The sequence below is a fragment of the Triticum dicoccoides genome, chromosome 1A (genome assembly GCF_002162155.2).
Source record: "Triticum dicoccoides isolate Atlit2015 ecotype Zavitan chromosome 1A, WEW_v2.0, whole genome shotgun sequence".
In the NCBI taxonomy this organism is placed as follows: domain Eukaryota; kingdom Viridiplantae; phylum Streptophyta; class Magnoliopsida; order Poales; family Poaceae; genus Triticum; species Triticum dicoccoides.
The window spans coordinates 4,781,583-4,797,382 of NC_041380.1; the positions used below are offsets into that span (position 1 = coordinate 4,781,583).

Genomic DNA, 15,800 nt, shown 5'->3' on the forward strand with positions numbered 1-15,800 from the left:
GTGTCAAACAGCAAAGGTAGTATGAGTCTACCTTAGAGACTATGTTTAAGATGCAACCAGTCTAATTTACACATACACATAAGCACAGGCGCCACTTGGAGCTACCAAAGTATGGGAGCAATACTAATCATTTGCACACTTTTGGTTACTTGTATTTACAAAGTGCTGGGCAATCAACTCATACATGGGAAGACGTACAGAAAGTGCTAGAAGAAGTAGAATATTACCAAATCAATCCACTTGAGCTTGGAACTTTTCTTCGGTCAGTGTGCTCCAAATTTTTGCTTAATTGTATTCCCCCACTTGTATCCCACAAGTTGGACCTTTCTTCAGCCAGCCACTTGAATTCAACAAGTTGCAGCCACTGCCTCGTATTCCCTCGGACACAGGACACAATTGGTCCAAGATTCGTATGAACCAAAATTCAGCACATAAACCTTTTCATATTCACTATCGATAGAATTCCAGAATGGAATTTTCCCATGGTTAACCATCCACTTGAGCTAAATATTTTGTTCCGTACCAGCTGAAAAGCAAAAAGGGAAACATTTTAGGGAATAGCTTAAGAAATATTCAAGCAGTTATGGTCAAACAAATAAGAAATACTATCAAACCAATCAGAGGAGATACCATCCGATAAAAACTGTACCAGAATGTTAATTCAAAAGTCCATTAAGTGCATAAGTTGTAGATGGAGGAGAACTGGGAAAGATATGAGTAGGCGTATGCTGTGGTGGGTACCCTTCTATCCCTGCTTTCAATTTGCTTTCAGGGAGTAATTACTGTGTCATCTTTCCACAGGCATGAGGAAATAAAATAGAGTAAGAGATGATCACGCTGAAAAAAGAAAAACTGGCAGTCCAACAAAGCTGCCAAAGGAAAGAAAAATTGGTCAGAGATGGTGACAGATACTGAAGAATATCATCCAGCAGCAGCTTCCACTCAACTGCTGTGTGTTGACTGACTGAGGACCTCATGACAATGGACGAGACATTCCTTAAATACTCATCAATAGTTCCCACGGAATCACATCCTCCAACCAATACACAACACGCAGACACTAGGCAGCAAGATGCCATCTTTCTCAACACCATTGTTGTACCTCTGCCTACTGCTGGCACCGTGCCTTCTTCTCTTGCAAGAAGCACACGCGGCGCGCCATGGAGGGATCTCACTGAGGTCCCAACACATTGCCCTCCTCTGCTGGAAAGCTACACTTGCAAGCCCACCGCTGCAGATGAGCTCTTGGCAAGAAAACACCAGCCCATGCAACTGGACGGGCATCATGTGCACGGCTGTTCGCCATGGCCGTCGTATGCCCTGGGTGGTGACCAATATCTCCCTGCCAGACGCTGGCATCCGCGGACAGCTTGGTGAGCTCAACTTCTCGGCTCTTCCATTCCTCGCATATATCAACCTTCAAAACAACAGTCTCCATGGTGCACTACCCACTAGTATCACCTCCCTGTCAGCACTTTCAGCACTTGACCTTAGCTTCAACCAGCTCAAAGGGAAAATTCCTAGTGAGATTGGTGGCCTGAAAGTCTCGGGGTACTTGAGCTCTCATCTAATAGACTCACAGGACATATTCCTGCATCTCTGGGCAACCTCACAATGTTAAATATTCTTGCCATTCACCAAACCATGGTATCAGGTCCCATTCCTGAGGAGATTGGAAGGCTTGTCAACCTACAAGGTCTGCAGCTAAGCAACAGCAGCTTAAGCGGCATGATACCAAAAACCCTTGGAAATCTGACCCAACTAAATGATTTGTACCTGTTTGGTAATCAACTTTCAGGGCCTATACCCCAAGAACTAGGCAGGCTAGTCCATTTGCATGGTCTTGCGCTTAATTCAAATGATTTGTCAGGTCCAATTCCAATCTCCATAACCAATCTCACTAAGATGAACCAACTTTTTCTCTTTGAAAATCAAATCACAGGTTCAATACCCCCAGAACTAGGCAAACTCGCTAAGCTAAACCAACTTGTTCTCTATGAAAATCAGATCACAGGTCCAATACCCCCAGAAATAGGAAATCTTAAGATGCTAAACCAACTTATGCTCTACCAAAATCAAATCATAGGCTCAATACCCCCTGAACTAGGCAACATCACTATGCTCAATGTAATTTTTCTCGATACAAATAAAATCACAGGCCCAATACCTTCAGAATTGGGCTACTTACTGAATCTCCAGAATTTAGAGTTGTTCGACAACCAAATATCTGGCACTATTCCTGGGAGCCTAGGAAATATTACCAAGCTAGTAGCATTATCCCTCTATGGAAATCAGATAACCGGCTCCATCCCTGAAGAGATTGGCAATCTGATGAACCTCGCATATTTATACTTGAATGAGAACCAAATATCAGGATCAATACCTAAAACTTTTGGGAAGTTGCACAACATCCAAGAAATGCGAATCTTCAATAACAATTTATCAGGTGATCTTCCTCAAGAATTTGGATATCTCATAAACATTGTTGTGCTTGAGCTAGCTAACAACTCACTTTCAGGACCTTTACCCGCAAATATATGTTCAGGTGCCGGACTTCAAACTCTCAATGTCGCGTATAATATGTTCAATGGCCCCATTCCAAGTAGTTTAAAGACATGTTCAAGTTTAGTTGAAATTGACCTGGAGTCAAACCAACTGACAGGAGATATATCTCAGCATTTTGGTGTTTATCCACAACTCACAGTGATGAATTTGGCATCGAATAGACTCTCTGGGCTGATATCATCCAATCTAGGTGCATCTACTCAATTAGTGGCACTACATCTAGCACAAAATATGATCACGGGTCCCATACCTACAATCCTTTCTAAATTGTCCAACCTAGAAAAACTAAGACTTGACTCTAACCATCTCAGTGGTGAGATTCCACCAGAAATCTGCAGTTTAACTCATCTATATATACTAAACTTATCATTCAACCAATTATCCGGGCCCATACCTACACAGATAGAAAAGCTGAGCAGTCTAGGATACATTGATATATCTGGGAACATGTTAAGTGGATCAATACCTGAGGAACTAGGGGCCTGCATAATAATACAGTCCTTGAAGATCAACAACAACAACTTCAATGGGAGTTTGCCCAGTGAGATTGGAAATTTAGCAGGCCTGCAGATCAAGTTAGATGTGAGCAAAAATAACCTCAGTGGTGTGTTACCGCAGCAACTTGGGAAGTTGCTGATGCTACAACTTCTGAATTTATCACATAATCAGTTCAGTGGCAGCATTCCATCCTCCTTTGCAAGCATGGTGAGCCTTTCAATGCTTGATGTGTCCTACAACGACTTGGAAGGACCGGTCCCTTCAGCACGGCTACTCCAAAATGCTTCAGCGAGTTGGTTTCTTCCCAATAAAGGTCTGTGTGGTAACTTCTCTGGTCTGCCACCTTGTTATTCAACCCCAGTAGCTGCTCACAAAAAGGGGAAGATACTTGGTTTGCTTTTGCCAATTGTTCTTGTGATGGGTTTCGTCATTGTTGCTGCAATTGTTGTCATAATAATACTTACTCGTAAGAAGAGGAATCCACAAGAAAGTGTTACCTCTGAAGCAAGGGACCTATTCTCTGTTTGGAATTTTGACGGAAGACTAGTATTTGACGATATTGTAAGGGCAACAGAAGACTTTGATGATAAGTACAACATTGGAACCGGAGGATACGGCAAAGTCTACAAGGCACAACTCCAAGATGGGCAGTTGGTTGCTGTGAAGAAGCTTCATCAGACCGAAGAAGAGTTGGATGATGAAAGAAGATTTCGTAGTGAAATGGAAATCTTAACACAGATCCGACAACGAAGCATTGTCAGAATGTATGGATTCTGCTCCCATCCAGTGTATAAATTTCTCGTCTATGACTACATTCAACAGGGAAGCCTCCACAGAATATTGGAAAATCAAGAGCTAGCAAAGGAATTAGATTGGAACAAGAGAATTGCTCTTGCAACAGATGTGGCTCAAGCAATATCTTATTTGCACCACGAATGCAGTCCACCTATAATCCATCGAGATATCACAAGCAACAACATTTTACTTGATACATCCTTTAAGGCTTTTGTCTCGGATTTCGGCACGGCAAGGATTCTTAAGCCCGATTCATCAAACTGGAGTGCACTAGCAGGAACGTATGGCTACATCGCTCCTGGTATGTACTAGCATAACCTTCCTTCTCACGTCAGAAGCATTCGTCTCTATCCATTTATTCCTAATTCTAATATTATTGACGCTTCTGTGCAGAACTATCATACACATCTGTTGCGACAGAGAAATGTGATGTTTATAGCTTTGGGGTGGTTGTGTTAGAGCTAGTGATGGGCAAGCATCCAAGGGATTTATTAGATGGTAGTCTTTCTAACGGCGAACAGTCAATGATGGTGAAAGATATTCTGGACCAACGGCCAACACCACCAATATCAACTGAAGAGAATAGCTTAGCTCTGGTCATCAAGCTGGCCTTATCATGTTTGGAATCTTCTCCCCAAGCAAGGCCAACCATGCGGGAGGCATACCAAACACTCATCCAGCCATCTTCTAGTTCAACTACCGTGCCTTTCAGCGCACTTACATTACAGCAAGGGATGCATGTTGACATAAGGTCTGAATCCTAGTGAGAAACCAGAGTCTACCGAAGCAGAGGCCAATTCAGATTTCTAATTTTGTTTACTTATACATCACTCATACACCACCTATATATACCTCTTGCCATATGACATGCCATGCCACACAGGATGAGTTGAAGACTCATTGTAAGTCTATGTATTTGTAGACTCTCCTGATACAACAAAGATCACCATTGTGTGCCCGTGGTTTTTCCTGCAAGGGTTTCCCACGTAAAAATGTGTGTCTTGTCCTGTGTTCTTGATATTTCTTTTGCTTGCTGATTTTTGCAGTGCATAAATATAATTTGGTTTGCGGGTTGCTTATATTTGTTAAAGACTGTAGTATCCACATGTGACACTTTCTTTCGGCTGTTGTCTGTAGGGTACTTAAATGTGTCCTAATATTTGTCTCTTTTTATCTACTATTGCTCGCATATAACCTAATAAAGATTGAAAAAAATGAAATCCAAAACTGGCGCAGTACCATGTTGTCCTGCTTTATTTATTCCATATGGGAATCAAGATCAAATATCTTGGACCAAGCAGGAATAATCACAATGCATAAACGGAACGAAATGAATGTAAGCACATTGGAGATATATAGGTGCATAAAAAAAGAGAAGTACCACAATATACTAAGTAAAAGGACTTACAGAGGATTGTAGGGCAGGAGTATGTAGTCCTTTTCCTTATTATTGCTCCCATGAACCTGAAGGTGAAAAAATGGAATCCAAAACTGACACGTTATCATGTCATCCTGCTTTATTGTTCTCTGGGTATCAAAGTAAAATACCTTGTGCCAAGCAGGAATGATCACAATGATCAAGTGTTCGATGCGTAAACGGAACAAATGAATGTGAACAAACGGATATAGGTGCATAAAACAAGAAAAGTACAACAGTACTAGGTAAAAAAGCTTACGGAGGATTGTAGGGCACACATATGTATCCTTGTCCTTAGGATGGAGCATGTGTAGTCCTTGTCCTTAGGATCGAGCAATAGATAATTTACTACTTCACTTAATTTCAAGCACTTGTAACGAGATTTTCATGGAACAAAGATACAACCTTCTTTTTCTTGATGCCTAATACAAACTTAACCAAGGATGAGATCAGATGATAGGAAAAGCCGTGACAGACAACACGAGAGCTAGCAACGTCCCATAATTTCATTATCAGAAAAGCAGATACCAATTCAACTCAGCAGAGACATACTAACAACAGGATGTACAACCATATAGAGAACACTCCCTTTATCACACACTATTGTTCCAACACAAAGGGAAAGAGACATTCCATCGTTCAACGAATTGCAGTGGTATATGAGGCAAGATACAATGAATCTGTCCATGCATAAACAAAGTGCCGACCATTTACAACGAGATCAAAACCTACACCATAGCTTTTTTGTTACTTTCAGGTACGAATTGATGCGTGCGGCACGGTAGGCAGTCCCAGTTCATCCTCCTGCACCAACAGACAAAAATAAGCAGAGCAAATTAGTCTACTGGTTGACAAGTGTTCACATTGCAATCAGGGGTAATCAAGCAAATTAAAGTATGTGCCGTCTGAGATATTCAATGGAGACTTCAAAGTTCATCATGAAATCCATCATATACCACATGTTTGGCATGAAAACAGTTTGCATGTTCTCCCTCTGTGTGTTTCTTTTACTATTAAGATCAAGCTATTATGAGCTCAAATTGTTCATACCAACAACATATGCATGCATCATGAAGTTGAGCCCAAAATACAAGAGTTATGAGTTCAGCACTACATTCATAATGATCTCAAGCATCTAGCCTGTCAAATTAGATCATGTCACAAGATAAAAGGAAACACTGTGATTGCATGGGAAATGACATGAACCATCGATTTCTTCCTAGGGATATCAGCATCAGAATCAATGTGAACAGAAACTGAACTAGTCAGTCTTGCAATTGACATACCTGCTGCCGGTTCGCTAGGACTGCTGCATGACCACTTGGTGCAGCAGGTAGGTTAAGCTCAGAATCAAGATCAGTCTCCTTGTCTGGTTGGAGATACGATGGGACTGAATTCGACTCAAAGTCCATATCGGCTTCCAAAGCATCAAGCTCTGTATTTTCCAACGTACAAAATGAGAACAGCAAACAGAGAACCGTCTTTTCTGTAAATTAACACATGCATGACGCAAAACCAGTCTTGCAACAAAAGGGCCAAAAAAGTGTTTCAGATGAAACCTAAGACCAATATTAAATGAAGAGTGTACTGAATCAAATTCAACTACGAAACTTTTACTGAAGAGCGGTTCCCAGCTGGTAACCACTGCAAGGAAAACTAGTTGGCCAAGTAAGGTTTTGAATTATCTGAGAATAACCAACTACCGAATAAGAGCCATACCGCCCATAAGTTCCTCCTCATTGATGTCATCTGGGACATTGTAGCTTCTACCAAGAGTTTCTTGTATTTCATTTCTCACATCCAAGATCCATCATCTCGTCTTGCATGCTCTGCGGATGATTATTATAAAAAGTATGGATTGAGATGTAATTAAAACAAAAATAGACAGGATAAATTAAGCAAGCAAATAATGAATTTGGTACACAACAGGATGTTGCATACATCTATATCTTCAATCCTGACAGTCTTCATCATCCCTTTCAGCTCTTTATTGGCAGCCTTCATTGCAGTCATCTGTTAAATGAAAGACAATTCAACATAAGTTTGGGAGCCAGAATAAGAATCTATCATGAACTTGATAGGAAACTAAGGCAACACACAGTGTGTTGAGCATCTTTAATTCTGTATGATGCGAAAGCAAGTTGGTCAAGATTATAAGTTTGGTTGGACAGGAGGTCACGTTGACCTTCATACCTGTAGGGAAAGCATGTGGAGTTTAAAGATTAGAGCACTAGAATAATAGCCTGCTGCCACAAGAGGAATGATTAAATGATACAGGGTAATCAGTGCCCTTTATACAGGGAAACCTTCAAGTATAAAAAAAGAGAATGACTCACACGGAACAACAAATAATTTAAACTAAAATCACGGCAAGCATTTTGGAACGGAGGGAGTAGTACTTATGTGGCTTACTTAGTTTCAACCATTGGTTGGCAGGACTGACACGGAACAAATATCATACAGCCTTCTTATTTCTACATGCCTAATGCAAACTTATTGACAGAAAGGGTGAGTATAGATGGTACGAGAACTAGCAAATACCCCAATAACCTTTTTATCAGAAAAGTAGATACCAATTCACCTCAGAACTCAACTAGGCTAGTTGCAATCACACACATGCTAACTATAGGGTGTACAGAGAACACCTCCTTTTAGAACTCACTATCATTCGAAAACCAACAGTGTGAAGACACTCTGGAATGAAATGATGGCTGAGCCGAGGAGCAGGTTGAAAGAGACGAAGCGAGAAGAAGGAAAATGTCTTGGCATCCTTAGTTTTACCGTAGCAACGTGCAAAGAGCCATCGTGGCAAATATTGCCGTGCTTGATATTACACGGCAATCCAGCAGACGTACATGAAGCGCTAGTAGTAGACTTTTACCGATTCAACCTACGTGAGCTTGCAACTTTTCTTCAGCTTTGAATTCCACAAGCTGCAGCCAAACACATGACTTCCAACAAGACTTGCATGCGGTCCACTATTTGTCTTAACCTCAATCGAACATAGAAACCATCAATAGAATTCCAGCACGGAATTTTCCACTAGTTTGTTTTACTAGTAAGATCAAGCTAGGATGAGCTCAGTTCTTCGCACCAACAAAAAAGGTATCTTTCATGACACTAAGCCTGAAATACACGACTTAAGAGTTCAGAAATATGTTCATAACGATCTCAACAATCTAGCCTCTCTCAATTAGATCATGTGACAGGATAAGAAAAAACCCGACTACTACAGAGCATGGTATATTAGAAATTGCAGAGAGAGAGGTAGGCAGGCACCTAACATAATACTCTGAACAATCGTGTGAGTTCAGAGAACAGCTCTCATTATCACTTTCTAATACAGATTCATCTTGTGCTTGCTTTCCAACCTAAACATTCCATCGAGATTCAACGCAGACGGTGTGATTGACATGCTATATAATAATAGGATGTACAACCACCATACAGAGACAGAGAGTGGCTCACATTATTCCAAAACAAGTCTTCTTCTGCCTTCCTCAATGCTTTCTCAGATGTTCGATGGAATATCGGAGGTTGAACAGTGGATTTGCACCCTTTTGATTACTCATAAATTAAAAAGGGGCATACCAGGGAATATTGGCATGTCGGATGTTACACGGCAATCAACAACGTACATGGGCCGGCAGACCTACCGAAAGCGCAGTGACCCATTTGAGCTTGTATTTTTGCTTCAGCTTGTGTGGTCAAGATGCTGCCTGGTTGTATAGGTTATGAATTCCACAGGACTTCGAACAATATATACTTGCATGGTTGTACAGAGCCACTCTGTCATTTTCCTCGTACACAGGACTTCCAACAAGACTTGGCATTTATACTAACCACAATTCAACACCCAAACCTCTATTTTTACCACCAGCACAGAATTTTCCCACAATTTGTCGTTGTGTTGCTCCACCAGCCACGATTCCGTGAGCTAAACAGTTTGTTCTATGTACCAACTGAAAAGTGAAAAGGGAAAATTTAACATTGGTACCGTGGAGAATAGCTTAACTGAAGCAGTTACAGTTTACATGATCAAATATACTATCAAAACAACCACAGGAGATAGAACAAACTCTACTGCAGTGTTAACTCAAAGTCCATTCAGTGCATAAGTTCTGGACGGAGGAGAACTGGGAAAGATATGAGTAGGCGTACTCCGTGGGTACCCTTCTATCCCTGCCTTCAATTGCTTTCTAGTAATAATTACCTTGTCATTTTTCCACAGGCACAAGGAAAGAAAAAAAGAGGAATAGATGGCGACACTGAAGAAGGAAAAACTGTCTGCCCAGCAGCAGCTGCCAAAGGGAAGGAAACAGGGGCAGGGATGGCAACACGCTGAAGAATAGTCATCCAGCAACAACTTCCACTCAACTGTTGTGTGTTGATTGATGACCTCACAACAACGGAAGACACACTAGTTAAATAATCATCAACAGTATGCACAGAATCATATCCCCCGAGCAAACAAAGCATGCAAACACTACGCAGAAAAATGCCATCATGCTCAACACCATTGTTGTACCTCTGCCTACTGCTGGTGGCGTGCCTTCTTCTCTTGGAAGAAGCACATGCGGTGCACCATGGAGGGATCTCTCTGAGGTCTCAACGCATGGCCCTCCTCCACTGGAAAGCTACACTTGCGAGCCCACCACTGCAGATGAGCTCTTGGCAAGAAAACACCAGGCCCTGCAACTGGTCGGGCATCATGTGCACGGCTATCCGCCATGGCCGCGGCATGCCCTGGGTGGTAACCAACATATCCCTGCCGGGTGCTGGCATCCGTGGCCAGCTTGGTGAGCTCAACTTCTCGGCTCTTCCATTCCTCGCATATATTGACCTTCAGAACAACAGTCTCCACGGTGTACTACCCGCTAGTATCAGCTCTCTATCATCACTATCTTATCTTGACCTTAGCTTCAACCATCTCAAAGGGAAAATTCCGTTTGAGTTTGGTGGCTTGCAGAGTCTCATGCAGCTTGGTCTCTCATCTAACAGACTCACAGGACATATCCCTGCGTCTCTTGGTAACCTAACAATGTTAAATTATCTTGTCATTCACCAGAACATGGTATCTGGTCCCATTCCTACAAGGCCTACAGCTAAGCAACAACCCCTTAACCGGCATGATACCAAAAACCCTTGGAAATCTGACCCAACTAAATGATTTGTACCTATATGGTAATCAACTTTCAGGGCCTATACCCCAAGAGCTAGGCAGACTGGTCCGTTTGCAAAGTCTTCAGCTTCAGTCAAATGATTTTTCAGGTCCAATTCCAATCTCCATAACCAATCTCACTAAGATGAACACACTTTTTCTCTTTGAAAATCAAATCACAGGTTCAATACCCCCAGAAATAGGCAACCTCACTATGCTCAATGAACTTTCTCTCTATACAAATCAAATCACAGGCCCAATACCTTTTGAATTGGGCTATTTGCTGAATCTCCAAAATTTTGGGTTGTCCAACAACCAAATATCTGGCACTATTCCTGATAGCATAGGAAATAATACCAAGCTAGTAGTACTATCCCTCGATCAAAATCAGATAACCGGCTCTATCCCTAAAGGGATTGGCAATCTGCTAAACCTCAAATATTTAAACTTGTACCAGAACCAAATTTCGGGATCAATACCTAAAACTTTTGGGAAGCTGCAAAACATCCAAGAACTGTACATCAACCATAACAAATTATCAGGTTCTCTTCCTCAAGAATTCGGAGACCTCATAAACCTTGTTGCACTTGGGCTGGCTAACAACTCACTTTCAGGACCTTTACCTGCAAATATATGTTCAGGGGGTAGGCTTCAATATCTATATCTCTTTTCTAATATGTTCAATGGCCCCATTCCAAGGAGTTTAAAGACATGTACCAGTTTGGTTGAAATTAGCCTTCAGAGGAACCAACTAACAGGAGATATATCTCAGCACTTTGGTGTGTATCCACAACTCAAAAGGATGAGCTTTGCATCGAATAGATTCTATGGGCAGATCCCACCAAATCTAGATGCATGTACCAAACTAACGATACTACGTCTAGCACAAAATATGATCACGGGTTCCATACCTCCAATCCTTTCTAAATTGTTGAACCTAGAAGAACTAAGTCTCAATTCTAATCGCCTCAGCGGTGGGATTCCACAAGAAATCTGTAGTTTAGCAAATTTATATAGACTGAACTTATCATCTAACCAATTATCTGGATCCATACCTACACACATAGAAAAGCTAGGCAATCTAGCATACCTTGATATATCTGGAAACAGACTGAGCGGGTCAGTACCTGAGGACCTAGGAGGCTGCATGAAACTACTTTCCTTGAAGATCAACAGCAACAGCTTCAATGGGAGTTTGCCTGGTGTGATTGGAAATTTAGCAAGTCTGCAGATCATGTTAGATGTAAGCAACAATAACCTCAGTGGCGCATTGCCGCAGCAACTTGGGAAGTTGGGGATGCTAGAATTTTGGAATTTATCCCATAATCAGTTCAGCGGCATCATTCCGTCATCTTTTGCAAGCATGGTGAGCCTTTCAACACTCGATGTGTCCTACAACAACTTGGAAGGACCAATCCCAACAACACGGCTACTCCAAAATGCTTCAGCAAGTTGGTTTCTTCACAATAAAGGTTTGTGTGGTAACCTATCTGGCCTGCCAACTTGTTACTCAACTCCAGTAGCTGGTCACCATAAACGAAAGATAATTGGTTTTCTTTTGCCAATTGTTCTTGTGATGGGTTTTGGCATTGTTGCTGCAATTGTTGTCATAATAATACTTACTCGTAAGAAGAGAAAACCACAGGAAAGTGTCACTTCTGAAGCAAGGGACCTATTCTCTGTTTGGAATTTTGATGGAAGATTAGCATTTGACGATATTGTAAGGGCAACAGAAGACTTCGATGATAAGTACATCACTGGAACAGGAGGATACGGCAAAGTCTACAAGGCACAACTCCAAGACGGGCAGCTGGTTGCTGTGAAGAAGCTTCATCAGACGGAAGAAGAGTTCGATGATGAAAGAAGATTTCGTAGTGAAATGGAAATCTTAACACAGATCCGACAACGAAGCATCGTCAAAATGTATGGATTCTGCTCCCATCCAACATATAAATTTCTCGTCTATGACTACATTCAGCAGGGAAGCCTCCACGGAATATTAGAAAATCAGGAGCTAGCAAAGGAATTAGATTGGAAGAAGAGAATTTCTCTTGCAACTGATGTGGCTCAAGCAATATCTTATTTGCACCACGAATGCAGTCCATCTATAATCCATCGAGATATCACAAGCAACAACATCTTACTTGATACATCCTTCAAGGCTTTTGTCTCGGATTTCGGCACAGCAAGGATTCTTAAGCCCGATTCATCAAACTGGAGTGCACTTGCAGGAACGTATGGCTACATAGCTCCTGGTATGTACTAGTACTACTATAACCTTTCTTCTCACGTCAGAAGGACTCATCTGACGGAAGTCTAATGATTTTATTTTGTGCAGAATTGTCGTACACATCTGTTGTGACAGAGAAATGCGATGTCTATAGCTTTGGAGTGGTTGTGCTAGAGCTAGTGATGGGGAAGCATCCAAGGGATCTATTAGATGGTACTATGTCAAACGGAGAACAAGTCATACTGGTGAAAGATATTCTGGACCAACGACTGACAACACCAACAACAGAAGAGAATAGGTTATCTCCTCTCATCAAGCTGGCCTTTTCTTGCTTGGAATCTTCTCCACAAGCAAGGCCAAGCATGCAGGAGGCATACCAAATGCTCATCAAGCGACCCTCATCTAGTTCATGTTCCGTGCCTTTCAGCACACTTACGTTACAGCAAGTAAGGAAGAGTTGATGACTCATTGTATGTCTATGTATTTGTAGCCACTCTCCTGATATAGTAAAAGATACCATCATGTGCCCGTGGTTTTTTCCCGCAAGGGTTTTCTACGTAAAAATCGTCACGTGTTCTTAATATTTCTTTGTTTGCTTGCTTGCTGATTTCTGACAATGCGTAAATATAATTTTGTTTTGTGGGGTGCTTGTAAAATGTATGCAGTGTCTATGTTATATTTGTTTAGACATAATACCCACATACGACACGTTGTTTCGGCTGTTCTCTACATTCTACAAGGGTACTTGATATGGCGTATTAATATTTCTACATTTCTCTACTAACTGGAGTGATATCAGTGGTCACGCTTTATTGTTCTCTAGGAACCAAGGTAAAATACCTTGGACCAAGCAGGAAAAATCACAATGATCAAGTGGTCGATGCGTAAACAGGAACAAATGAATGTAAACACACAGAGCTAGGTGCGTAAAAAAACATAATTACCACAGTACTATGTAAAAGGACTTACAGAGGATTGTACGGAAGGAGTATGAAGTTCTGGTCCTTGTGATGGAGCATTGTATCCAGGAGTATGTAATCCTTGTCCCTAGGATGGAACAACAAATAATTTACTACTACACTTAAATTCAAGCATTAGTTGGCGAAATTGACATGGAACAAAGATGCAACCTAAGATGAAATTTCTCCATGCCTAATACAAGCTAAACAAAGGATGAGATGAGATGAGATGAAAAGCCCCAGGTGACAGTCAATGGCGAGAGCTAAGCTAGTGCAATCATAGACATGAAGAGTGCAATCAGAGACATACTAAGAACTAGATGTACAATCGTATAGAGAATAGCTCCATTTACCATTGTTCAACGACTTGCAGTGGTATATGAGGAAAGATACAATGAATTTTTCCATGCACAAACAAAGCGCCAACCATGTACATCAAGATCAAACCTACACGATAGTTTTTTTTTGTTAGTTTCAGATATGAATTGATGTGTGCGGCACTGCAGGCAGTCCTAGTTCATCCTCCTGCACAAGCAGAGGAAAGCAAGCACATCAAATTAGTCTACTGGTTGAGACACAAGCATAGACGTTCACTGAAACTGAAATGAAGCAGAGTATGTGCTGTGGTATGATAAGACCGAGACAACGGTAATTGTTCCAAGAGCTCAGGATCAAATCCATCATATAGCACATGTTTGGCATTAAAGTGATTTGCATGTCCTCCCATGAGTTGTTTTTGCTAGTAAGCTAGGATAAGCTCAGTTGTTCACACCAACAATACAGGTACTTGCCATGAAATTAAACCCAAAATACACAATTTATAGGTTAGGAATAGTTCCATATATAATGATCGCAGGTATCTAGCCTGTCATTTAGATCATGTGACGAGATAAAGAAACCCTTCTACAACTTCATGCACAGTGATTGCATGGGAAATGATGCGAACCACTATCTCAGAAAATCAACATCACAGAAACTAGTCAGTCTTGCAATTGACATAACTAGCTACCTGCTGACTATTTGCCATGACTGCTGCATGACCACTTTGTGCAGCAGGTAAGTTAAGCTCGAAACAAGATATGTCTCCTTGTTTCGTTAGAGGTATGATGGGACTGAATTTGATTTAAAGTCCATCAGCTTCCAAAGCATCAAGCTCTGCATTTTTCAACATACAAAATGAGTGCAGCAAACAGAGAACTGTCTTGTCTGTACAGGGCTTATGACAAAAGTGCCAAAACGTTTCAGGTAAATCATGGACCTGAGAACTGATAAAAACTGAGAGTTTGCTGGATTGAATTCAACTACAGAATTTAAATTGACGTGTGGTTTCTGGCTGGTTATCACTGTAAGGCAAACTATTTGATTCAGTAACTTTAGGGTGATAATACCTAGTGTTAGAGTCATCTAAGAATGGCCAACTACAAATAAGTTCCTCCTCATCAATGTCATCTGGGACACTGTAGCTTCTACCAAGAGTTTCTTGTATTTCATTGCTCACATCCATAAGATCCATCATCTCGTCTTGCATGCTCTGCGCGTTATAAAAAAAGGTATGGATTCAGTTGTAATTCAAACAAAAATAGACAGGAAAAATAAGCAAGCAAATGACGAGTCTGGTACACAACAGGGTGTTGCATACATCTATATCTTCAATCCTGACAGTCTTCATCATCCCTTTCAGCTCTTTATTGGCAGCCTTCATTGCAGTCATCTGTTAAATGAAAGACACTTGAGCACAAGTCTAGGAGCTAGAATCAGAATCTACATTGAACTAGATAGGAAACTAATTCAACGTACAGAAAGCATGTGCAGTATAAATATTAGAGACTAGAACTAGATTAATATGTTGCTGCCACGAAAAGAATGATTAATTCCTACAGGATAATGAGGTCCATATTTAACTAAAGCCAGGAGCATGGAGCAGCAATAGCATTCCCACTTATGTCTTGTCCATGTGAAGAACTTGCTAGCGTTTGAAATCAGCAGTTTCTATTACAGCAAGTAACTGAAACTACAGAAAAAATACCTATTATTGTAAAGAAGTAAAAAAAATCTAAAGGTGTATGAGAGCACATCAACCAGATTCAGGCTATACCTTCTGGGACAACCTTTTAGACGGTGACTTGTCAACATTGATGGGTGGCAGCGTGGACTGGCGAGCGCCCGCGGAGAAAG

The 15,800-nt window shown here is 41.2% G+C and overlaps 1 protein-coding gene and 3 pseudogenes across 1 annotated transcript; 3 read left to right on the forward strand and 1 right to left on the reverse strand.

The window, feature by feature from the left end:
• LOC119357552 overlaps positions 1–13,208 on the forward strand; it is a 29,145-nt pseudogene extending 15,937 nt beyond the window's left edge.
• On the forward strand, positions 1,073–4,865 carry LOC119357530 (annotated as a pseudogene).
• Positions 5,764–15,342, reverse strand: LOC119357597 (annotated as a pseudogene).
• On the forward strand, positions 9,544–10,559 carry LOC119357586 (probable leucine-rich repeat receptor-like protein kinase At1g35710). Its single transcript, XM_037624489.1, has one exon. The coding sequence runs from the start codon at positions 9,753–9,755 to the stop codon at positions 10,443–10,445; it is 693 nt and encodes a 230-aa protein (XP_037480386.1). The 5' UTR covers positions 9,544–9,752; the 3' UTR covers positions 10,446–10,559.
• Positions 15,343–15,800: the final 458 nt, after the last annotated feature.